Source organism: Mandrillus leucophaeus, unplaced genomic scaffold (genome assembly GCF_000951045.1).
Source record: "Mandrillus leucophaeus isolate KB7577 unplaced genomic scaffold, Mleu.le_1.0 Scaffold71, whole genome shotgun sequence".
Classification (NCBI taxonomy): Eukaryota; Metazoa; Chordata; class Mammalia; order Primates; family Cercopithecidae; genus Mandrillus; species Mandrillus leucophaeus.
Window position 1 is genome coordinate 3,935,651 of NW_012107697.1, and position 22,651 is coordinate 3,958,301.

A 22,651-nucleotide genomic window follows, 5' to 3' on the forward strand; every position below is an offset into this window, starting at 1 on the left:
TAAAAAGCTCCAAGTGATGACAGGTATGTAGATGAGGTGTAATGGGGGCATGACTGAGTGGCCACTTCTGCCAGGCTTGAGTGATGGAGGAGGTCAAGGTGGACACTGAGGAAAAGGTAGACAGGAATCATAGCATGAAAAGACTTATATGTCTAGCCAAGGGTTTGTATGCAATAAAGGAGTCCTGTATGCAGTAAAGGAGTATTCGGCGAGGGGGAAGTTCATGATCAAATTTGGAGTTTAGAAAGATCACTCCAGCAATAACATGGAGAAGGAACTTGCAGAAGTGCAAGACTAAAGGAAGAGAAACCAGTGAGTCCGTAGTCTAGGACCCAGCTGGTGAGGATCTGATTTGAGGTAGAGATGATGGGGTGGAGGGCAGGGATCAGATTCAAGAGATGTAAAGAAATTAAAATGTCCTCAAATGACAATAAACGAGTGCATACCTGCTTACATGAATGAGATGGGGACAGTGAGAACATGGAAGTGGAGGATGCATTCTAAATTCTAGCTTGATTGACAGGTGGATCATGTGACATTCACAAACAGGGAACCAAGGGAGGGAAGCAGATCCAAGTGGGAAGATAAAGAGTTCAAGTTAAAGAGTGATACAGTCTTAAGGCTATCTTCCTCCTTTTCAACTTCATAATAATATTCTAAGAAATTAGAATTGTTTAGTGTTCTCAGGACTCCTGGGGTGAGAACATTTGAAGTTGTCAATCATTAGTAATCTCAGGGATGGGGTATGGCCCGACACCACCTCCTAGTGGCCTAGCCCGGTGCTGAGCACACGGTGGGGAAGATAGAATAAGGGAAGATAGAATAAGGGAAGATAGAACAAGGGAAAATAGAATAAGGGAAGATAGAATAATCACTGGTCTTCTTTACCAAGGACCTGGATCTTAATTCCATATCTGTCTTAGGGGCAAGACATTTAACTCCTGGTCACCATGGTTTCCTCTTGTACCACATGTGAACATGAATAAAACCTGTTCTGTCCACTTCCAATTATGGTTGGGAGACCCAAAAGCAGTGCATGAAAGTGCCCTGTAAGCTTCATTCAGCCACATCCGTGGAAGCATTTGATGTTGTTATACTCAGTAATAAATTGATATTTCATAAATCACTTTGACGTGGGTGACATGAGGCTGCCAGCCTCCTCTCCCAGGCAGTCAGGGTCCAGGGCTGAGCATGGAGCAGAGAGGATCAAAGGCTGAGGCCTGGGTGAAAGCAGGCAAGACATGAGGGACTGCTGGAAACCCCACTGTTAAGGGAGTTAAGGATTTTAAACACCACTGTTAAGAAGCAGAGCCAGTTCTGGAGTGAAGAGGCTGCAAATAGGGACAGTTAAAACCCCAGTGGGTCCAGGTGTTCACATTCGGAGAGATTTCAGAGGTCATAGAAGTGTTGGGGTGACATCTTTTATAGGTTGCCTGTGGCCCTGGTGGGAAGGGAGCTGTTAAGGTTCTTGGGCTACCTGGGGCTGAGGGCTTTATGCAGACGCCGGAGATGGCCACCTTTGTGGCGTGATCTGGTGGGCTTCAGGAAGGCCTCCTCACACTGCCTTCCTCACAACCTGCTAATGATCCCTGAAAGTACATGAAACATGCATTCCTTGAGCTATTCTATTATTATTTCTAATAATAGTAATAACTCAAGGAGTCTGTATCATGCTTCCAGTCTGCACAGAGCTCTCCTATGTGTTATCATTTTTGAGTCTCACAATGGCACTGTGAAGTCTGATTTCCCCCATTTTAAAATGAGGAAACTTTTCTGATTAAAAAAGATAAAAATAAATAAAAGATTTTTTTAAAAAAGATTGGTTTTTGGAATGTGGGATTTCAGAGAGGAAAATCTAGGTCAAAATGCCCACAGACAGTGTATGATGTAAAATGCCGCGACTCCAGACCCATACTCACTCTTCCCAGCATAATTATTCTCCTAACCGTTTAATTGAGCCCAGAAGGCAGTTTTTGGTTTCACTGATTTTTCTAGGTGCCAGGGACACAGCAATGAGTGAGACAGTCCATTCTGCCTTCCAGGAGTTCACAGGCCAGCAGGGAAGTATTTGAGGCTCAAATAATGATGACCGTGGAGAGATTTTACTAGGGGTGGCTGAGGCTGCTGGACAGCTCTCAGCAGAAGTTGGCCAAGTTCACCAAGCTGCATTCGACTGCCTGTTTCTCTGAGCCATCGTAGCCACACAAGCCTGCAGTTGTACTGCATTGACTTCGAATTCCTTCCCACCTGCTGCACCTGGTACTTGCTGTGACTCCTTGTCTGGATTGTTCATGCTGAACAGATGCGATGTGAGGCGAACCTCAGCTCTCCCATGTTCTCAGTGAAGTGCTCAGTTTTGCCTGGCACACAGTTGGTGGTCAGTAAATTGTAGTAGTTATTATTAGAATTACTGCTTTCTTGTGATTATTCATGGTTGGAAGATCTGGAATTTCAACTAAAGGCATCTATCTCAACACAAATCGCCACACCAAGCAATTAGCATCTTATGGTGACTTATTTTCTTTTTCGAGACAGAGTCTGTGTTACCCAGGCTGGAGTGCAGTGGCACCATCTTGGCTCACTGCAACCTCTGCCTCCCGGGTTCAAGTGATTCTCCTGCCTCAGACTCCCGAGTAACTGGGACTATAGGCACATGCCACGCAACCACGCCTGGCTAATTTTTGTATTTTTAGTAGAAACGGGGTTTCACCATATTGGCCAGGCTGGTCTTGAACTCCTGACCCCAGGTAATCCACCTGCCTTGGCCTCGCAAAATGCTGGGATTACAGGTGTGAGCCACTGCGCCCAGCCTGTGGTGACTTATTTAGCAAAACTTTTCCCATTTGACAAGTAGCTAAGAATCATCTCTTTCCAAGCAAAGAGGAAGAGAAAGAGAAAGGCAAGACCTCCAGGCCAGATCTTTCCTTTTGGCAGGGCCCAGCAGTTCAGGGGGACCAGCAAAAGGGAGGAGAGTGGGGCAGCGCACCCACTTTGGTGACACCGGCAGCATGGAGGATAGATTGCACTTGGACAGAAGAGGACTCCCAGGCCGCGAGTGCCTGTGTGCCAGGCACTGCTCATGGATTACCCGTGCAAGGTAGATGCTCTTACCCACACTTTACAGGTGAACACACTGAAAGTTCAGAGACCCACCTGAAATCAGCCGGCCAGTATGTGGTCAAATGAGGGTTTGAAACCAAGACTGCCTTATTTCAAAACTTGTGCTTTTTCTAATACATGCTACTGTTTCGTGATGAGATTGCCACATTGCACAATGCCAAGGGGCACCATTCACATGGTCATCAGTATAAATGGAACCTGGGAGTTGAACAGTATGGTGGCTAGGTATCCCAAAATCACAGGCATGATCTCCATTAAATAGCAGCTATTGCAGAGGAGAAATGACGAGGCCTGGTGGGATTAGAAAGAAAGAGACAGCTTCAAGAGACGTTTAAGAGATAGGTTTGACAGAATTGGCAGTTGACTGGGTGTGGAGTTGAAAAATAAGGGAGTCGAGGCTGTCTCTGAAGTTTCTAGCTTAGGTGCCTGGGAGAATAGTAATGCACGTATTGTTTAGGAAGGCAAAGGGGAAGGGGCTGTTGGGCAGAAAACATCACGGAATGCCACTTCCCCTACTAACCCATCTGGCCTGAGTTAGGAGATGAACTTGATTTAAGGACACCTCCTGGACCTGTGCTTTGGTTTCTTGCTTTTCTACTTCAGGTCAAACACAGAAACTTAATCTGGGTCATTAAATGTTCTTGTGCTTTTAGCTGTAGTTGACTAACCTCGTCCTGTCCCCAGGGTTGACTAAATCCAGTCCCCAGTGACAGGACTGGACTGCTTAGCCCAGCTGAACATGTCCTCAGGGCACTGCTTCCCCCAGACCTCCCTTGCAGAAGCTGCCCACAAGGTCTGCCCAGCCTTTCCCTTATCCCTCCATGTTCCCAGATACCAGACACTGAAGCTATGTATTTCTTGGCACCAGACCCTGTGTGGTATAAGGCATGGTCAGCCCCTTGCAGCCATGGTAATCTCACAGTTTCACAGGCCCTCTCTTCCTCTCTTCCTCCAACAAAACTACCTCAGCTCTAGGACCTCCGCTTGTCTGAGCCCATCCCCAACTCAGCCCCTACGCAGAGCCTGCTCTTGCTCCCTGGCCCAGGTGATGAATAGGCAGTAGACCCATGAAGCTTCCTGCAGCTCACGGTGAATGGATGCCTGTTGGTAAACCAGGACATTGGACATGGCACATCTGCTGCAGAAAGTGAGGGGCGCCCTTCCGTGTAGCTCTCAAGCCGTTATCCATGAGGCCTTCCTTCATCCCAGGATAACATCCCCCTGTATCCACTTGTGGTTCTGACCTGACCTTCAACTATAGCTATTTGGACCCTTCCATACCATTGTATACACAAAGATTTGCACACACGTATGCACATGTGTACACACACACACATGCACACAGTTTTAAAAATGTTTTTCATGTGAAAGCCCAGTGATAAGAAAGCAAGCTGTCAGGATTTTTAAAAATACAGTAATGCAATTCACAGGCGACAGTCAGTGGTTAGCACAGCTTCTACGCATGTTTTTACACCTTCTGGAGGTGTGACAGGGTGTGCTCGGTATTAGAGTTGGCCACAGTGAGACCCAAGGCATTAAGATGTCGTCAATCAACTGTCCTCAAAACAGCATTGACCAAACAGCTTCTAGGTATCAAGCACTCTGTAGCTGCAATGTGAAGTTCAAAAATGAGGCAAATGTATCTTTACTTCCTGGAAACACACAGCCCTCTGTAGAGAGAGGCCACGTGTGTGAACAAAGACTGCAACACGGGGTCTGTCACAAAGCCACCCACACGTGGAGTCGTGGAAGACCTGGTCCTGGTCTCTGCCCCACCACTTGGCTTTACCAGGTTTCATTTGCTCTGTGCTTCACCCTGGTTCCCTGGTTTGGGACAATGGGAGTCAACGCTTGTTGGGAGCAGGGACCCTCAGGACATCCCTTCCTGGGACATTTGTAAGAAGAGGATCAAGGTCCCCATGAGGACCTGTTCCACCTGAGGGACTGCTTCCAGCCCTTTCTGTCATTGTATGAAGGTTACAACCAGCCAGGCAGTGTGGCTGGGGTGGGGTTGGGGAGGCAGAGTAGGAACCTAAGTGAGCCAGGTGTGCATTCCTGGGTAGGACTCAAGATGGGTGGGCAGCAGAAACTGGGTGAACTTTAATCCCTTCCATTCCTGAAATGTGTTAGTTTTATGAACTATCTGTCTCCACAAAATGCCCCCACCACTTGACTTTGGATTTATAAGAAATGTTTCTCTGAATAGATGTAGAGTAGCATTTCCCAGATTACGTTCTGAAGCATGCTACTGCCAGGCACTCATGGATTTTGGAGGAGGAAAAAAAACCCACGGTCCTGATTTGTTCCATGGTCAGTGTGTTTGGGAAATTCAGGGTTAAACAAAATGAAACCAGCTGCTTCGCTGCCGTACTTTTTTCAGCCTTTAATAGGCTAGTGAGTATTATGAATCTTGAAAAGGCAGATATAATGTGCATTGTTTTCCAGCCTTATTTGAGCATGGAAACTTGTCTTCATGAAATTTCTGGAAACCTAATGCCCTGAGGAACACACTTTGAGAAATACTGGCACAGAAGATGTTCATTGTTTGTAAACTAGCGGTGGTCAGCTGTTTCCCATGTTCTTTTAGACAATAGTCTTCAATAGCAGCAGGAAAGTCTAAGTTTAGATGAAAAGAATTTCCTAACTGTAAGGATTCTTAGATACTATAATCTTAGAGTGTCGTGGGAAATGGCAGTAAAAGAATGTGCCCCTCCCCCTTCCTTGTCCTTCCACAGGCTATCCCATGAGTCATTATAAACAGAACAAATTATCAAGGAAACTTCTGGAATCTTTTTATCTTTTTATCTGGTTTGGCCTTTGAAAGTTGCGTATAATTGAGGGATAAGAAGGTAGGAATAAAAAAGCAGGAAGACAGACTGGCTGACTTCTGGGTAGACTGTCTCTAAGTGTCTGTAATTAACTCATTCATTCTTACTCCACCTAGAACATGCATTTGAAGGGAATACCTTCCTAACTTAGGTTTCCAAGACAAGTGGAACTGAAGAGGCAGAGAGCCAGAAGCTGCCCCAGATTTCACTGTGGTCTTTCAGTAGCTGTCGTATTTGCCAAATACGATGCTAAGCTTTGCATGCATCTTACTTGTTCCTTGAAATAACCTATAAGGTTGCTAATATTGTTTCTTTTTTAAAAACGAGTATCTGAAGCCCAGAAGGTTACAGACCTGGCTTAAAGTCATACAGCCAGTGCGGTAAGGAACCTGGATTTGAACACCAAAGCCTGAGTCCACTGTATCACCCCAGCTGCCACTGTGAATCTGTGGACATCCAGGGCCTCAGGGCTTCCTTAAAATGAGCCTCCATCCATCAGGCTCTGCATGTGGGGAGAGGATGGAGTTGAACTGATGTGTCTGCCCACAATGATAAGGAAGCCAGGGAAGAGGACATTTTCCAGCCCCTGCCAACCGTGCCCAGGTTTGCCCGCAACAGTCTGGCTCTGCCCCAGTCACTGCATCCTTGCCAAATGAATCTTCTTCTCATTAGCCGTCTGCCCCCTTGTGCCTACCGATAGCCCACAGCACATGGGCAGCTGCCCTGTTAGAGAGATGGGAGATAATATCAGTGTAGGAATCAGTACATTCTCTGGCATGTCCTTGTTCCCCTAATGGGAATGTGGCAGGATCCAAAATACACTTAATCCTTATCCAAATCCACTCTGTCAGGCATTGGTGGCTTCAAAGGAAGAAGCTTGGTACCTCCAGTTTGCACGTGTAAGCTAATGAATCCAGGCTCTGGGCAGGTGAGCTCAGGCCTGCAGCCTGAGACCTTGGCAGTGACTGGAGCTGTGTGGCAAGGACACAAGGGTGGCGCCAGGGGCCTACAGCAGCTAAGTCTTCAGAAGAGGAGACTGCCTGGAGGAAAGCAATATTTCTGCCTGCCTGGCCAGAAGGAAAGCCCAAGGCGCTTGCCATCTGTCATGTCAGGCTGAGTAGCTGATGGGCTAGTCCTTGGGTCTGGAAGTCCTGTGTACCCCCAGGGTGTGGAGCTGTGTGCAAGGCACTTGGAATGAACCTGCAATGAATGTGATTTTTGTGTGAAAAGGTGGCCTGACACACATTTGAAGGCATCTTTCTGGGAGCAGGGATCAGTGAGCTGGATAATCTACACCCTCTTGACTGGTTTCGCTGTACAGGGCCCAGGGAGATCTTGGGGGCCAGGGCTCCGAGCTCAGAGGAGGACACTGCCCCTCTCTATAACTCTAACTGGCCTTGGTGCACTCACACCTGCTGACTGTCACTTGGCCCCACCCGGCTGATTGCATGAGGACCATGGGTTGCAGGGAGAACGCCTTTGAGCTTCTAAATATCACTGCCTTAGATGGGGTTTCCCTGACTGCCTCATCTAAAGTAGCAGTCCCTCACCCCAAGTCCCATCCCCCTAGCTATACGAAATGATGATGAATTTGTTTCCTTACTATCTGTCTCTTCCACTAACTGCAGGCTTCCTGAGGGCAGCAAGTGTGTCCCTCTCATCCGTATCCTCCACGCCTAGAACCATGTCTGGCACATGATAAATGCTTAAATGTTTATCAAGTGAATGCAAAAATTAGTGGTAAATGAAGGCACCACCCTACCCACAAACCCTCAGGTTGAGGTTCTGGGAAAGCAAACTTGGTTTTGGCATTCCTCCGCTGACAGTTCCCTTGGGTTCCATGACACCTAGGACAAAGGGCACATTCGCAAGCCTGACATCCTCACTCTTATGGTCTGGCGTCTGCTGACTGCCCCAGCTTTGTTTCTCACCATCCCTCTCCCAGGCCCCCTTGTATCCAGTGTGCTAACCCACACTTCAGGTGTATAAGACTTAGGGTCCTGCTGGAAATGCAAGCTCCTGGGCCTCAGCTCCCCAGATTCGGGTTCAGGTGGTATTAGGTGGGGTTCAGGAATCATCCTTTTTTTTTTTTTTTTTTTTTTTTTTTTTGAGATGGAGCTTTGCTCTTCTTGCCCAGGCTGGAGTGCAATGGCACGATCTCAGCTCACTGCAACCTCTGCCTCCTGGGTTCAAGTGATTCTCCTGCCTCACCCTCCCAAGTAGCTGGGATTACAGGAATGCACCACTACACCTGGCTAGTTTTGTATTTTTAGTAGAGATGGAGTTTCATCATGTTGGTCAGTCTGGTCTCGAACTCCTGACCTCAAGTGATCCGTCTGCCTCGGCCTCCGAAAGTGCTGGGATTACAAGTGTGAATCACCGCACCCAGCCCTGTCATTTTTTAAAAAGGAACCTGGATGATGCTGACGGTAGAATCACACTTTAAGAAGTGACGTCTTCATCAAAGTACAAGTACAGCACGGGCAGTTGACTGAAAAGGCCATGCACTTTCTCAGCTCTGTGCCCTTGTATACGTGGGGATTTCTGGCTGGAGTAGCCTTTGACCACCCACAGTTCTCCACCCAGAAAATGCCTATATATCCTTCAAGACACCGCTCAAGCATCCCACTTCCCGTGGAAAAAACCCCGTGTGCCTAGTGCTGCCTCCACTGGGCACATGGCTTTTTTCTTTCTTTCTCTAGCTGGTGCATCTTGTATATACTTGTTTAGAGATCATTCTGCTTTTTTTTTCCTCCTTCACCCTCCACTGTCACAGTGTTAACTCCTAGAAAAACTCTCATTAACTCTGGACTCCTAGGTCCCAACAGACTCTCTGGTGTTCTCTGGACTAGAATGAGGTACCTGGACGTGCTCTACCGAAGTCCATCCCTCACTTCACCCTTTCCTAACTATGTTCTTATTTCTGATGCTGGGTCTTTCCAGGAGTTCTCACTCCAGAGAATGGACAGCCTTGTGGATGATCGTGTCAACATCCTGGGATTTTCCATTTTCAACCAATCCCATGCTTTCTTCCAAGAGTTTGCCCAGAGCCTCAACCAGTCCTGGCAGGAGAACTGTGATCATGTGCCCTTCACTGGGCCTGCGGTAAGTACCCGCCAGAGCTCTTCCTGGTGCCCCTTGGCCTCTGCACATCGCCCCTCTGTGGACCAGCCCCTGGGCAACACACCCTCCTGGAGTCCAGCCGTCTTCCGCTCCCGTCCCAGCTCAGAAAGGGAGGTAGAAAGTGCGGGAAGTGGTTGCAGGGGGTGATGTTTGGGAAGCAGTGAGCTGTAGACAGCGGGGAGAGGCTGTGTAGAGGTACGGGGTTGTCACTTAGTGATGTCTGCAGGTCCCCCGCGGCCAGACTCTCAATAATAGCATTGCCGAGAGCTACCTGAGTTTAGGATCCAAGAATCATTTGGAGGGGCCTTTAAGCTGATCTTCTCCCTCATTTTTCACATAAGGAAACTGAAGCCCAGGCTGGAATGGGATGTGGAGTGGGGATGTGGGGGTCTTGTTCAAGGGCAAACATCGAGGCTGTTGCAGAGTGGAACTAGCCCCAGGACTCCTGGCTCCTGGTCTGGTGCTCTGTCCACCCCCTGGCCACTTCCTGAGTCAGGGCTCATCCGGAGTGGCTCCTCTCTGCCCAGTCGCTGTGCTTCCTCCCTGCAGTTCTGGCCCCTTCCGGCTCGTGTAACGGGAGCAAACCTTTCCATGACCATTCTCCACTGAGTTGGATGTTCTTCTCTGTGGGGCAGGCCAAGAATATCTGCTTGTGTACATTTGTTAAGAGCCAAGTTCTCAGGAGACTAGGATTGTGTGGCTTTTTATGCCCTGCCTAGCCCCATTATACACATTATTTTATTTTTAAAAGCTCCACGAGGCAGCGCTTGTGATGCTCACTACAACTTCCTGAGGCAGCTACTATCAGTGTTTCCATTTTACAGATGATAAAACCGAAGCCCAGAAAGGTTAGGCAAATAGCCCAGGGTCACACAGCCAGTGAGCAGAGGACCAGGACCAGAACCCAGGCCGTATGGCTTTACTGTTTATACTTTTAACCTCCGTGCCACTTTGCATCTCTCTAGGACTGTCATTTCCTTGCTATGCTGTACTGTAATTGAGCCTGGCTAGGTGGAAGTACAGTGATGCGTGCATAATGACATTTTGGTCAGCAATGGACAACTTATATGATGGAGGTTCCAAAGATGATAATAGCACATTTTTCTTGTCCCTTTTCTATGTTTGGGTATGTTTAGATATGCAAGTACGTACCACTGTGTTACAATTGCCTACAGTATCCAGTACAGTCATACCATACAGGTTTGTAGCCCAGGAGCACTACGCTATACCATATAGCCTAAGAGTGTAGTAGGCTATAGCATCTAGGTTTGTGTAAGCACACTCTCTGATGGTCACACAATGAAGAAATTGCGTGATGATGCATTTCTCATAATGTGTCCCCACTGTTAAGCAACACATGTCTGCAGTTACTAGGTATTTGTTGAGTGAATGAGTGAGTGAGTGAGTCAGGCGGAATGATGAGTTATAGATAGAAGTGGAAAAGCATCAGGTCTAGGAGATGGCAATGGAATTGGGTACACTCCTGGAGTGGGAAATTCTCTGGTGAGTTTTAAAAATAGGAGGGATGCCTGTCTTTGATAAAATATGCCCAGAGGCAAAGGCATATCTAGACATCTGCACACTTGGCGTCTAATTAGTGCTTAGTCAACATGGTGACCTTGGAGGCGGGCTGCGGAAGCCAGGGCTTGGACTTAATGACCTTTCACAAAATTCTGTGCTTTTATGATCATGTGGCCTCGTGGATATATTAGGAAGGAAGGGATAGCTAAGGAGGTCAGAGCTCATGGAAAACTCAGGAAGCTTTGATCCAGGGAATGGGACAGGAGGATGGAGGATGGGGTTTGAGAAACAGAGTTTCATGAAGGTTTATGGAACCCATCCCAACAAGCTATTTTAGACCTAAAATAGGCAAAAATCCATGGGAAGGACTGGGGAGGGCAGCTGAAGGAAGGAGTCATGCCCATTAAATGGTTTGAGGGACAGAGAGGGACATCTCAAAGCACAGTTTCATGTGCAGGATCAGACCCAACCCCCAGCAGCAATGCAAGCCCTGTTCTCCCAGCCGAGTCTGCTGTTCCTACAGTTCTCAGTCCAGTATTTTAATAGGTGCTGGCCAATTTGAAAGGCTTGCAACACAGTATCAAGAAAGGAAAAAAAAAAAAATCTGTCTCTTTCCCTTCAACCCAAGCCTCACCACATTTGGCATCTGGCCTAGTGAAGTAAATGGTCCTAGGCCCTATTTCCTCATTCTCTCTAAGGGTGTCTGCCTTTGCATTGATGCTCACATTGGCCACGAGCAGACAAATGAGGGTCCTTCGGTTCCTAGTGGGCTTCTTTGTAAGGATCCAGCACAAAGGCCAGGAGTGCCTTTCAGAGAGCTGTGGGTCAGCGCTGCCATGGTCAGGCAGGCTGAAAAGATCACTGGCCTTGGAGTCACAGAGCCTGGAGTCGAATACTGGCCTAGACACTTTCTCACCATGTGATCTTAGGTAGTGATGTAACCCCTGTGGGCCTCAGATTCTTTTACCATAATTTTAGGTGAATTATGCCTGACTGTCTTAGAGCATTATTGTGAAGATGGAATCAGATATGATTCTATCTTCAATTCACAGTTATTCACCAAGTAAGTTAATATAACAACCTATATATGCCAGATGCTGGAATAGGCATTATTAAATTTATCAGGCAGCTTTTGCTATGTAAATGCTGTGTAACAGCCAACTCCTAAATCTCATGATACACAATAAATATGCATACAGTACACATTTATAAAGCCCGTGGACCTGTGGGTCAGCGAGGGAGCCGCTCGTCTAAGCTGGCTCGGTTGGGCAGCTCTGCTGCTCTGGTTGAGATCTCTCAGCATGCATGGGTTGGCTAATCCAGACTGGGCCTACGTGGGGCCAGTACCTCTTCCCCTGGACCAGCAGGCCAGCCCGGCATATTCTCATGGTGATGACAGAAGGACAGCAAAGCAAGTGGAAACACAAGGACCTCTTAGTCCTAGGCTCCCAGAAAGGCACACACTCATTTTCTTGGCCAAAGAAAGACACACACACAAACTCCATGTTAGGGAGTGAGGAAATGTATTCTACCCTTTTAGAGGAAAAAAATGCAAAGCCGCATGGTAAAAAGTCTGAATATCCAAATACAGAGTGCGTCTTAGTCCATTTGTATTGCCATCAAGGAATACCCGAGGCTGGGTGATTTGTGAAGAAAAAAGGTTTATTTGGCTCCTGGTTCTGTAGGCTGTACAAGAAGCTGGTATCTGCTTCTGGTGAGGGCCTCAGGAAGCTTCCATTCTTGGTGGAAGGCAAGGGGAGGGGGCGTCTGCAGCTCACATGGCAAGAGAGAAAGCCAAAGAGAGAGGGGAAGAGGTGTCAGGCTCTTCTCAACAGCCAGTTCTTGTGGGAACTGGAGTGAAAAGTCACTCGCTCCCGTGAGAAAGGCACAAAGCCATTTGTGAAGCGTCCACCCCCTTTATCCAACCCACCCGGGTCACTGCCACATGAGACTTGGGACCAAACAAACCGTGGCAGAGTGGGATGAAGGGCTGGCTCCATCACATAGTCACACAGTGAAGATCAAAGCCGCTGTCCTCCAGATGCACCATGCAGGAGCAGGGTTCACCTCCACCCCTGGGAAGGTGACTCCTGGGCTTATGTTACTCTCATGGAAGCGGAGGAAAGCCCCTGAGTTCTGCCTGCAGAGGTCGGGGAAGGCTTGCCGGAAGAAAGGGAGGCCAGTCATTTGCTGCTCATCTGTGTGCAATACACCAGGCAGGGTCACGGCATCCCAGTGGAGCAGGGGCGCTGTGCTGCCTCGCTCAGTGGACTGGAGAGGGTGTCTTGTCATGAGGATGCTGCCCAGGGCCGTTTAAAAGATAGAAACCCTGACCTCGTTTATCTCCTTCCCAGTCCAAAGTCAGACTTCCGAAGGCCTCAGCATCTTATGCCCCGCAAGAATGCTTGGGGGGTATTCAGTGAGTGGGGGTGTTCTCTGAGGCTCTCTCGGTGCTGCTGGTGGAGACTAAGAGTAAAGATGGGCTGAGCTGCGCGGGCTCGAGGCTGTCTCATGGGACTGTGCGAGGAGCATCTATGTGGACCTCAGGCCTACAGCTGGTCCTTGTGCCGGTCACAGATTCTGCGTCTACTTTAATCAGCTTTCTCTCAGCCAAGCCCCTTTGGTTTTCTTGCCAATAAAATGGACAAGTGTTCTTTCTTCCAGAGGACAGCAGGGCGCCCACCCCACTGGGTTTCACCTGGGCACAGAGCTGAAGACTCCTGTAGCCCTTCCCATGAAATTATCCCACCTTCTCCTATTTTCCTCCTCAGGGCATCCTAGTAACAGTTAAGAGTGGTCATGTAGCCCTTTTGGACAAGTGGGGAAACTGAGGCTTGGAAGTGCTGGATGGCACATCAAGGGTCCCCCGAGATCAGCACTCCAATATAACCTGGAGTAGAACCTACATCTGTCTCCCAGTGCCGGAGAACCTTCCAGCTACTGTCTCTGTGGCCTCTGAGAGGGAAGGGAAAGTATTCCAGACACTCTCATCTCAGGGTGTGGAAAGGAAGCTCACGGCAGCAACAGTAGCAACACACCTTTCTCAAGGCTTCTCACTTTAGCAACCAGCTTTTGAAAAGTGGTGCCTCTTCCTGTCTCTTTGGAGGCTGAGAAATTCACAGCACAAACAGCCCAGCTCTTTTATGTTCTGGGGAGCTGGAAGGCGAGAGGGAGTCCGTTCCAGGAAAACAGTCTGGTTCTGTCCCCGCCATCGAGCGTTCTACAAAGGCTACAGCTCCAGCCTCAGTGGGGACGTTCTCTCTTTCTCTCCCTCTTCTCCCCTTCTTTACCCTTTTCTCCCTAGACCTTCCTTTCTGTTTCTCTCTCTCCACATGATGTTCCCTGCTCTTTCTTCACTCTTGGCACTTTCTTCTCTCCATTGCCTTTTTCTCCTGACTTGGGTAAGTGTCTCCCACTATTCCTAACCTTCGGGATCAGTCCACGCCCCCAGGCCATACCTGCCCCCAGGCCATACCTGCCAGGTGGCCAACAGAAGCTGCAAACGTGCTTCTGCCTGAGACAATGCAAGCAGAAGACGGGGTGTCGCAAATGGAGACGCACACCCGCTAGCTTCACACGCCGTTCCCATTAATCACGCGGCAAAGAACAAAAATCCTGGAAAATCATTAAAATTACAGATGGCTAGATTAAGTAATTAGAATTTAGGCTAAAGCAGATGTTTGTAATTAAGTGTTTATTTCATTGAATAAAATCCAGATTGTAAGAACGATTCCATGAGATTTTAATGGTTCCTGTCCTGGTTTTATATTGGGGGGTAGAGTTTAAGCTGCAGAAGTTCAGAGACAAATCGGCATCCGGGAGGATCCTGGGAATCCCGTCATCTGGGGCGTGGAGAGAGATGAGGGTTACAGGTGTGCATTTAGGAGATATTCTTATTTTCATGTCATGGGAGGGGGAAGGAACTCAGCCACAGCTCCCTGAGTCAGAATTGATTCATCTTAATTTATACAGAGCTTTGCATTCCCCTAAACAATTTGCAAACAGCTCAAAAGAAAATAACAATGAAGAACCAAATGAAAATATAAAAACAAGAGAATCGAGGGTTCATTGCCAAGCAATGTTTTGGTGCCAAGGAAGAGGAGAGGATTTTAAATGAGGACTGAGCCATTTGGGGGATTTAGTATTTAGAAGAGACAGGGACAGGAGAAGCAGAGACAAAAACCAAGAGGCGTGCACACACAGATGAGGAGCGGAGGCCACAGAAAGACAGAGAGGAAAAGGAAATGGAATAAGAGAGCAGAGAAGGGGTGGAAATGGAGTGAGGCAGGGGGACGCCTCCTTCCCCTGGTGGGCCCAGAAGTGGAGACATGGATGGAGGGCTTTTCTTTTTTTTTTTTTTTTGAGATGGAGTCTCTCTTTGTTGCCTAGGCTGGAGTGCAGTGGCACAATCTCGGCTCACTGCAACCTCTGCCTCCTGGGTTCAAGCAATTCTCCTGCCGCCTCCCAAGTATCTGGGACTATAGGCACGTGCCACCACACCTGGCTACTTTTTTGTATTTTTAGTAGAAATGAGATTTCATCATGTTGGCCAGGATGATCTCAATCTCCTGACCTCGTGATCCACCCGCCTCGGCCTCCCAAAGTGCTGGGATTATAGGCATGTGCTACCACGCCAGGCCCGGAGGGCTTTTGTAATAGAAACTGCTTCTCCCTGACTGTAGCCCCAAATGCTTTCCAGAGCTAAATGAGTAAGTAATAGCGGAGGGAGAAAGCAATTAGGAGAGGGAGAAAGATGCTATGGGATGGAGATCTGAAACAAGATGGAAAAACTGATGAGGCAGAGAGATGACAGGCTCGCACACCATCAGAGGAGAAATTGGGTGAGGGCAGGAGATTGGTGACTGCGAGGAGAAAGCTGCAGGCACAAGGGTTGGGAAGTGAATTCTCAGAGCAGTTTGAAGGATCCAGGTGAGAAGTGTGAGCAGATTGCCAGGAGCCTGTAGAAGAGAGTGGCCTGGTGATGGGCGGAGGAACCCGAGGAGACTGCACTGGGAGAGAATACGTTTGGGGTTTAGGAGGGGTCAGCTCTGACCAGCCCAGGCTGAACCACACAGAGGAACCGTAAAGCCCAGAGCCTACGGGGGACTCGTCACTGGTTTCGCCCCTCTGAAGGCCACGCACAGATGGAGAGGAGACCAGAACCTTGAGGATTTTCCTTCCACCTGCTCCCCGCGCCCAGCATCCCTAGCTGGCATTAGTACTAGAAGCACTCGAAGAATCTTGAAGGCCTTGGAGTTGGAGATGCCAAAGAACATTGCCACCAGGCATGCACGGATCTCTCAGCATCCACATCATGCGCTAATAAGAGAGCATCAGCCAAGGAAACCATGTCCCAGACGGAGTGGGAATAGTGGCAACCATGTAGCAGGAACAAGCTGGGGGCTTGGTGGGAGGATGTGAGAAACGGCGTGGCGCTTTCTCTGCAACTGTGCCGTGATGAGGGTCTCTTGGGGACCAGCACACAGCCTCACCGGAGGAAGAGGGGACCTGGGAAGGGGGCCTGTAGACTCTGGGGCCTCGTGCAACAATGCCTCTGCGAGGAAAGGGATCCCCAGGGCCTTGGTACCAGAGTACTCTCGGCAACAGAAACCCTGTATTAAAATGCCTTGTGGGAAAACGGAAATGTGTTACTGCGTGGCTTAGCAAGATTCCGGAGTGATGAGGTTGGAGACCAAATCTTTTCCATCTCTGCTGTGTCCCTGCTTGGTGCCAGCTTCATGCTCAGGCTGGAGCTGGGCTGGCTGCAGCAGTCCAAGCATCCCAACCAGACACAGACATGTCCAGAGGAGAGAGAAGGAGCGTCCTCTTAGGAGACAGGAAACTTCCCTGAGAAGCAAGCCCCTCCTTCCAGGCCGCTGTTCATGGCTCATTGTTTCAATGGGGTCACTCACACAGTCCCAAATCACATATTGGCCTGGGAATCTTGGACCACCCAGGATTCCCTGGGACCTGGGGCTGGCTCAGCCTCCTCTGAAGCTCCTTGCAGCTTGGGACAAGGAAGGATACCTGAATAAAATAGGAGGAAGAAGGGGAGAATGGGTGCTAGGTAGGCAGCCAATGGCTAATGGCTCTTAACTGAGGGGCTAACGTGAGGACAAACAGCCAGTCTGGCCAGGAGGCAAACTGGGTGATGGCCCCAACCCAGGGCATTCAAGAAGCCTGCCCACCACCCCTTCCTGCCCGCACCCTGGCGCCAGAGTCCCACGCTCCCATCTGCTGCTGAGAAGGCAACAATGAAAGATTGCCCCAAGTTGTCCTAGGAGATGAGGCATAAGAATAAATCTGATAGAGCAACGACAGCCTGGGCTTCTCAGCGGGACAGAGGTGGAGGACAGTGCTGTGGAGAGGGGAGGAAGCCAGGCTGGACAAAGGGGTGCCGGGCCTCCAGGCCTTGCTTTGTGACCTTGGGCAAGAGAAGAATGTCTTGTGCCTCAGTTTCTTCATTCGTAAAAGAAGAAGTGGTGCAATCTTGGCTCACTGCAGCCGCCACCTCCCAGGTTCAAGCGATTCTCCTGCCTCAGCCTCCCGAGTAGCTGGGATTATAGGCGCACACAACCACACACGGCTGATTTTTTTTTCTTTTTCTTTTTCTTTTTTTTTTTGAGACAGAGTCTCTCTCTGTTGCCCAGGCTGGAGTGCAGTGGCATGATCTTGGCTTACTGCAAGCTCCGCCTCCTGGGTTCATGCCATTCTCCTGCCTCAGCCTCCCAAGTAGCTGTGACCACAGGTGCCAGCCACATCGCCTGGCTAATTTTCTTGTATTTTTAGTAGAGATGGGTTTTCGCCATGTTAGCCAGGATGGTCTCGATCACCTGATCTCATGATCCACATGCCTCGGCCTCCCAAAGTGCTGGAATTACACGCGTGAGCCACTGTGCCTGGCCCCTGATTTTTGTATTTATACTAGAGGTGGGGTTTCACCATGTTGGCAAGGGTGGTCTCGAACCTCTGACCTCAAAGTGATCCCCCTGCCTTGGCCTCTCAAAGGGTTGGGATTACAGGCATGAGCCACCGGGCCTGGCTGGATGAGTTTTTTTCTAGAATGCCTTCCAGCTCAAACACTCCGCAGTTTTGGGAATCTGAGAATGATGAGATTAACTGGGAGGCAAGGGAGAAGGTGGGACAGAAATTGGTTTATAGTATCATTTAAATAGCCAAACAGAGGAATCTAGAAGCCAATTTCAGTAGGGGCAGCTAACTTCCCCTCAATTTGTCTAAGCCAGAAAGGGGGAGTCTGCAGCATTAGTTTGTGGCACGTGAGAGGCCCATTGATAAAAGAGCCACATGTGCTCAGGGGAAAGTGAGTTACATGGAAGGACAAGGACGGTTGTAGGCTTGCAAAGGAGCATTCGCTGCCATGCAGGGTGAATCCAATGAAGAAGGAACTGAGGGCAAAGGGGAAGAGCAGGGAGGTAGAGAAGAGAGAATGGAAGACAATGGATGGAGGGACTCGGGAGTGTGGCGTGTTAGCCCAGCTCATCCTAGCTCAGCAGGACTGCAGAGGTGTCCACTGTTCCCCATGGTGAGAATTCGGTGCCCTTTGTTGCTTAGTCTTCGGGTTCCAGGAGGCTCCGGGACCCAGGGACCGACAGGAGGGGAGTTGGAGCAGGGGATGCAGGAGACTCGATGGAGGCCGAAGGCAGTGGCCTGGTCCAGTGTCTCTGTGGAGAGTGGGAAGGTGTTGAGGTCTATGGTACCTGCCAGATGGTAGTGGCTGAATAAAAGTGGGAATAAAACAAAGAAGCAAGGCAAGGAGGGGAAGAAGCAGCAAGAGAGGGAGGGAGAGAGGGAGAGGGAGGGAGAAAGCATACAGCAGCCAGGTGGTTTTGTGATGCAGGTGAACTTGGACTGGAATAGACAAACTTTGTTGACTGTTTTGCTCTGTAATTACCTTTTAAAGAGATTACCCAGAGCTGGCTCACGCAGTTCCCCTCATAGGCCTCCTGGCCGAACACGTAGCAAAACTGGGTAGGAAATAAGGCCATCCACCATGCCTGTAGCCCCCTGTCCTTACCACTCCCTGGAGCCTTGCTTAGTTCAGTCAACACCTGCTTCCTGAGCACCTGCTGACATCTGTCTGGAGCTGAGAGCACAGCCCCTGCCCTCAGGAATGCTGTCTTCTGACACTGGCCGTTTGCAGAGCACTTTTACAGACTTCTGAGGCAGGGACTGTCGCTGCTTCTCTTTTACAGATGCAGAAATTGTTGCTTACTTGGAGGGATTCACGTGCCTGGGATCACTCAGCACATAGTGTAGGGCTGGGGTCTGGACTCTGGGTTTGGTATTCATGCTTTCAAGCTCTTTCCTCAGCACCTCGCTATCTCACACTGCTTACACCGCCTGGAGAGCTTGAAAACCCTGCGACAGCATCCCTCCATCCAGCCTTGGAGGGCGCTGGTGTCCCAGGGCTGGCTAGGAAGGAGGCAGGCTGTAAGCACTCGGTCCCATGGAATGTTGCTCTCACAGGGTCTCCCGTGGGACCCTCACGAGGATGCCATCAGTTGAAAGAGGAGGCTTGGAAGGGGCAATGTTGAGTCGCCAGTGATGGAATGTCTGGTTTCAGTGAAGGAACTTGCTTTGTAATGGGGCTGTGTGTGGACTTCTAGCCCTGTAACACCACTCCCCCCAGGAGGCCTCCACCTGCCTTCCTGGCCCCCCTCAGGGCCCTGGCACAGTACTGAGTATATAGTCAATTGCACTTACTAGGGTTTGTTTGTTTGTTTGTATTGCCAGGGACCCCGCATACATTAACATAGTGTAGTATTATCTCCTTAGATTGCAAGTTCCTCAAGGACAGGTGGCTTCTGTCTTTCCACTCCTACCACCTCCACCAAGATACCCAGCTTTCCCCTCCCCACAGGCTGCGAACATTGTGTCCATTTATTGGGTAGTGGGCAGATTTCAGCCAGAAGTTAACTCAAGTCAAGCAGATGTCTTGGGGGCCAGTCACATGACAAGCCCCATAACAGATGCTGTGCAGAATGTAGAGATTAAGGTCCTGTGTGTTCTCCACCCTGAGAAGCTTGCAGTTTAATAGGGAGGATGAAAACGTGGGCACACAACTGTGCTGACCTCTTCCCTGACTTTCAGGCCCTGCATGGAATGACCCCTGTCACATGTCCGATGGATTGCTTTCTCCAGCCCCACCCCTTATCTCCCCTCCCCTCCCTCTAGGAATGGTCCAACTCTCCACCTTCTAGTCTTTGTTCCTGCAGTTCCATGCTCTGGAATGCCTTTCCCTCTTGCCAGCAACTCCCCATCCTTCAGTGCTCAGTTCCAGTGCAGCATCCTCCATGAAAGACTTTCTCAATTGCCCAACCAGATGTTTCCCTCTTTGGAACCCATCCCCGGCAAGACCTTTGTGGACCTGCCACACCCTGTCTTATGTTCCCCTTATTCGTGCCCTGTCTCCTCGTACCTCCCTTCCCCATCCTGCTGTAATCACAGGAATAGGCTCCTACTCATCTTTGGGCTTTGAACTTACCATGTGCCTCATACCTACTCATCAAGTTGTACAGTACAAAGTGGACTAATATGAGGCACATTTAGGAAGAAACAATATCGTGGGGTCTTGCAGGAGGAAGTGACCTTCAACTGAGCCTTATAGAATGCGCAGATAGGGGGCAGTGGCCAGGTTCCTTTCTCTTCTTGACATAAGCAGCCCTACCTGCCTCTTGAGGATTCCTGGGAGCAATGGCAGTTGCTTGTTTCCCTGGAGCAGAGAAAAAAGGGTACACTTGAAGTCATTTGGGGCCCAAAGGGCCAGTTCAAGGCTTGAATCCCAGAGCAGCCTTTGTCACCATTATGTGTCTTGGGTGAGTACCTGACTATTGGATGCAGTAGAGCTGGCCCAGAGACAGGACGTGGGCCAAGGGCGATGAAGATGCACTCTTATTTCCCTTTCTTTTGCTTTCTCTTTTCTTCTTCCGTCCTCTTCTTTTCTCCCTCCCTTCCCTTCCTTCCTCTACACCCATCACTCCCTCCCTCTGCCTGCTTCCGGGCCTCTCCCAGCTCTCCTCGGCCCTGCTGTTTGATGCTGTCTATGCTGTGGTGACTGCGGTGCAGGAACTGAACCGGAGCCAGGAGATCGGCGTGAAGCCCCTGTCCTGCGGCTCGGCCCAGATCTGGCAGCACGGCACCAGCCTCATGAACTACCTGCGCATGGTGAGGAGCGGCTGAGGCCCTACAGGGCTGTGCCCAGGCTGGTGGGGTGGGACACTTGGTTCAAGGTACAATAGTCCCTCAACTCCAGGCTTCCCCAAAATGTGCCTTTTATTACAGCCCCGGATAAATCAGTGTTCTCTAGTGACCCCAGTTGAATGCATCATGAGCCACATTTGTTCCCTAAGCCGCAATAACCACTGAGAATCCATGGAAGTTTGTTCAGAAGGCAACAGCCCTCGAGCCTTATGCTGTTAATGGGCCCCTGAATTCCAGACTTAGCACCTGGCCTGTCTGCTCAGCAGTGTTCTCAGCAAAGCTCCACACAGCTGGGCAAGGGTGGTGCTGCTGGAGACTGGCATCCCAGTGGGAGTTGCAGGCTCAAGACTTCTAGCTTGGCTGGGTTTCCCATTGTTGTCCTCCCCAGCCATGCCTCCTCTGGTGGATGAATGTGGATCTCTACCCCACACGGAAGACTTCTGTCAGAGAGGCCTGCTGCAGCACAATGTCTCGGACTTTGCATTTAGAGTTAGGTGGAGAGTCATCCTCACTTCCTGTGGGCCTGGGAGTGGGTGAGCGCCTGCCCAGAGAGGATGGATGCTGTGGACAGCCAAAGGCCTGGAGGAGGGGCCGAGAGGAATGTGAGCTCAAGTTAGCACCATGACTGGGTTGGTTTGTGCAGTTGGTATGGCGTTATTGGGGAAGCATTCTTCTCCTACTCCAGGCCAAGCCAAGTCTGAATTGTCTCTGCAGACATCACATTTGTCATCTCAAGATGCCTTGGCTGTGAGTGGGCAGGAGAAGGATCTTAACTGCTTTGCCTCTTCAGGGCATCCTTAAATAGCCCCTGTGTAGAAATCTTGCTTAGGGGCAAGTGTAACCTGGGGCCTGTTTGGTGCTGTAACTCACTCTCTCTTGGACAGGTAGAATTGGAAGGTCTTACCGGCCACATTGAATTCAACAGCAAAGGCCAGAGGTCCAACTATGCCTTGAAAATCTTACAGTTCACAAGGAATGGTTTTCGGCAGGTAAGCACAGCTGTGCCGTGGTGATGGCAGGTCCTCCTCTCTGTTTCCTTCTCTGACCCCAGCCCATTTCATCGATGCCTTTGGTGTTTTGGATGGCCTCCTACTCCCAGTTATCCCCAAGAGCAGCAGGTTGGATCCTGGGCGAGGCTCCTGGCCTGCACCAGCCTCCCCCTTCCTGCCACCAGATCAGTCACTGTGGCTCAGGGACTACACCCCCAGCAAAATACCAAGAGGGAGAGAATTGGGATGAAAGGGGAGGCAAGGGGGTGTCATGTAAGGGAGGAATTCCCAGGGAGGATTTCACTCCCTGAGTCTGACCCTAATCCTGGAGCCCATTTAGACTCCAGGGAGTCTGCTGGCAAGGCAGAGACTGTATCTCATGTGGGCCAAGGAAACCTTCAGTGTTGGAGTGCATGGCTGGGTGTCTCCTGTCTGCCCTTCTCTGACCAACCCACAACTCCCACCCCCATGCCAATGGCACAGCCCCTCTCCTGGCCGCTCCCTGCCTGCTCCGTCATTGCAGGGATGCCTTGTCCTTCATAGTTCCTTTCAGCTCCCCACTCCTTTGCTCATTCTCCACCATTACCCTTTTTCACCACCACCACCATCATCATCATCACCACCACCACCATCATGATCATCATCAGCACCACCACCACCATCACTACCACCACCATCACCACCACCACCACCACCATGATCACCACCACTGCCATCACCACTACCACCACCATCATTACCACCACCACCACCACCACCATCACCACTACCACCAACACCATCATCACCACCACAAATGATCACCACCACCACCACCACTGTCATCACTACCACCACCATCACCACCAC

At 49.8% G+C, this 22,651-nt stretch overlaps 1 protein-coding gene across 1 annotated transcript in view; it reads left to right on the forward strand.

Moving 5' to 3' along the window:
* GRIK4 (glutamate receptor, ionotropic, kainate 4) overlaps positions 1-22,651 on the forward strand; it is a 369,007-nt gene that overhangs the window by 232,955 nt on the left and 113,401 nt on the right. Inside the window, exons 8-10 of the mRNA XM_011964977.1 lie at positions 8,892-9,053; positions 20,625-20,777; positions 21,698-21,802. Coding sequence (XP_011820367.1) covers positions 8,892-9,053; positions 20,625-20,777; positions 21,698-21,802 — 420 coding nt within the window. The remainder of the gene's footprint in view (positions 1-8,891; positions 9,054-20,624; positions 20,778-21,697; positions 21,803-22,651) is intronic.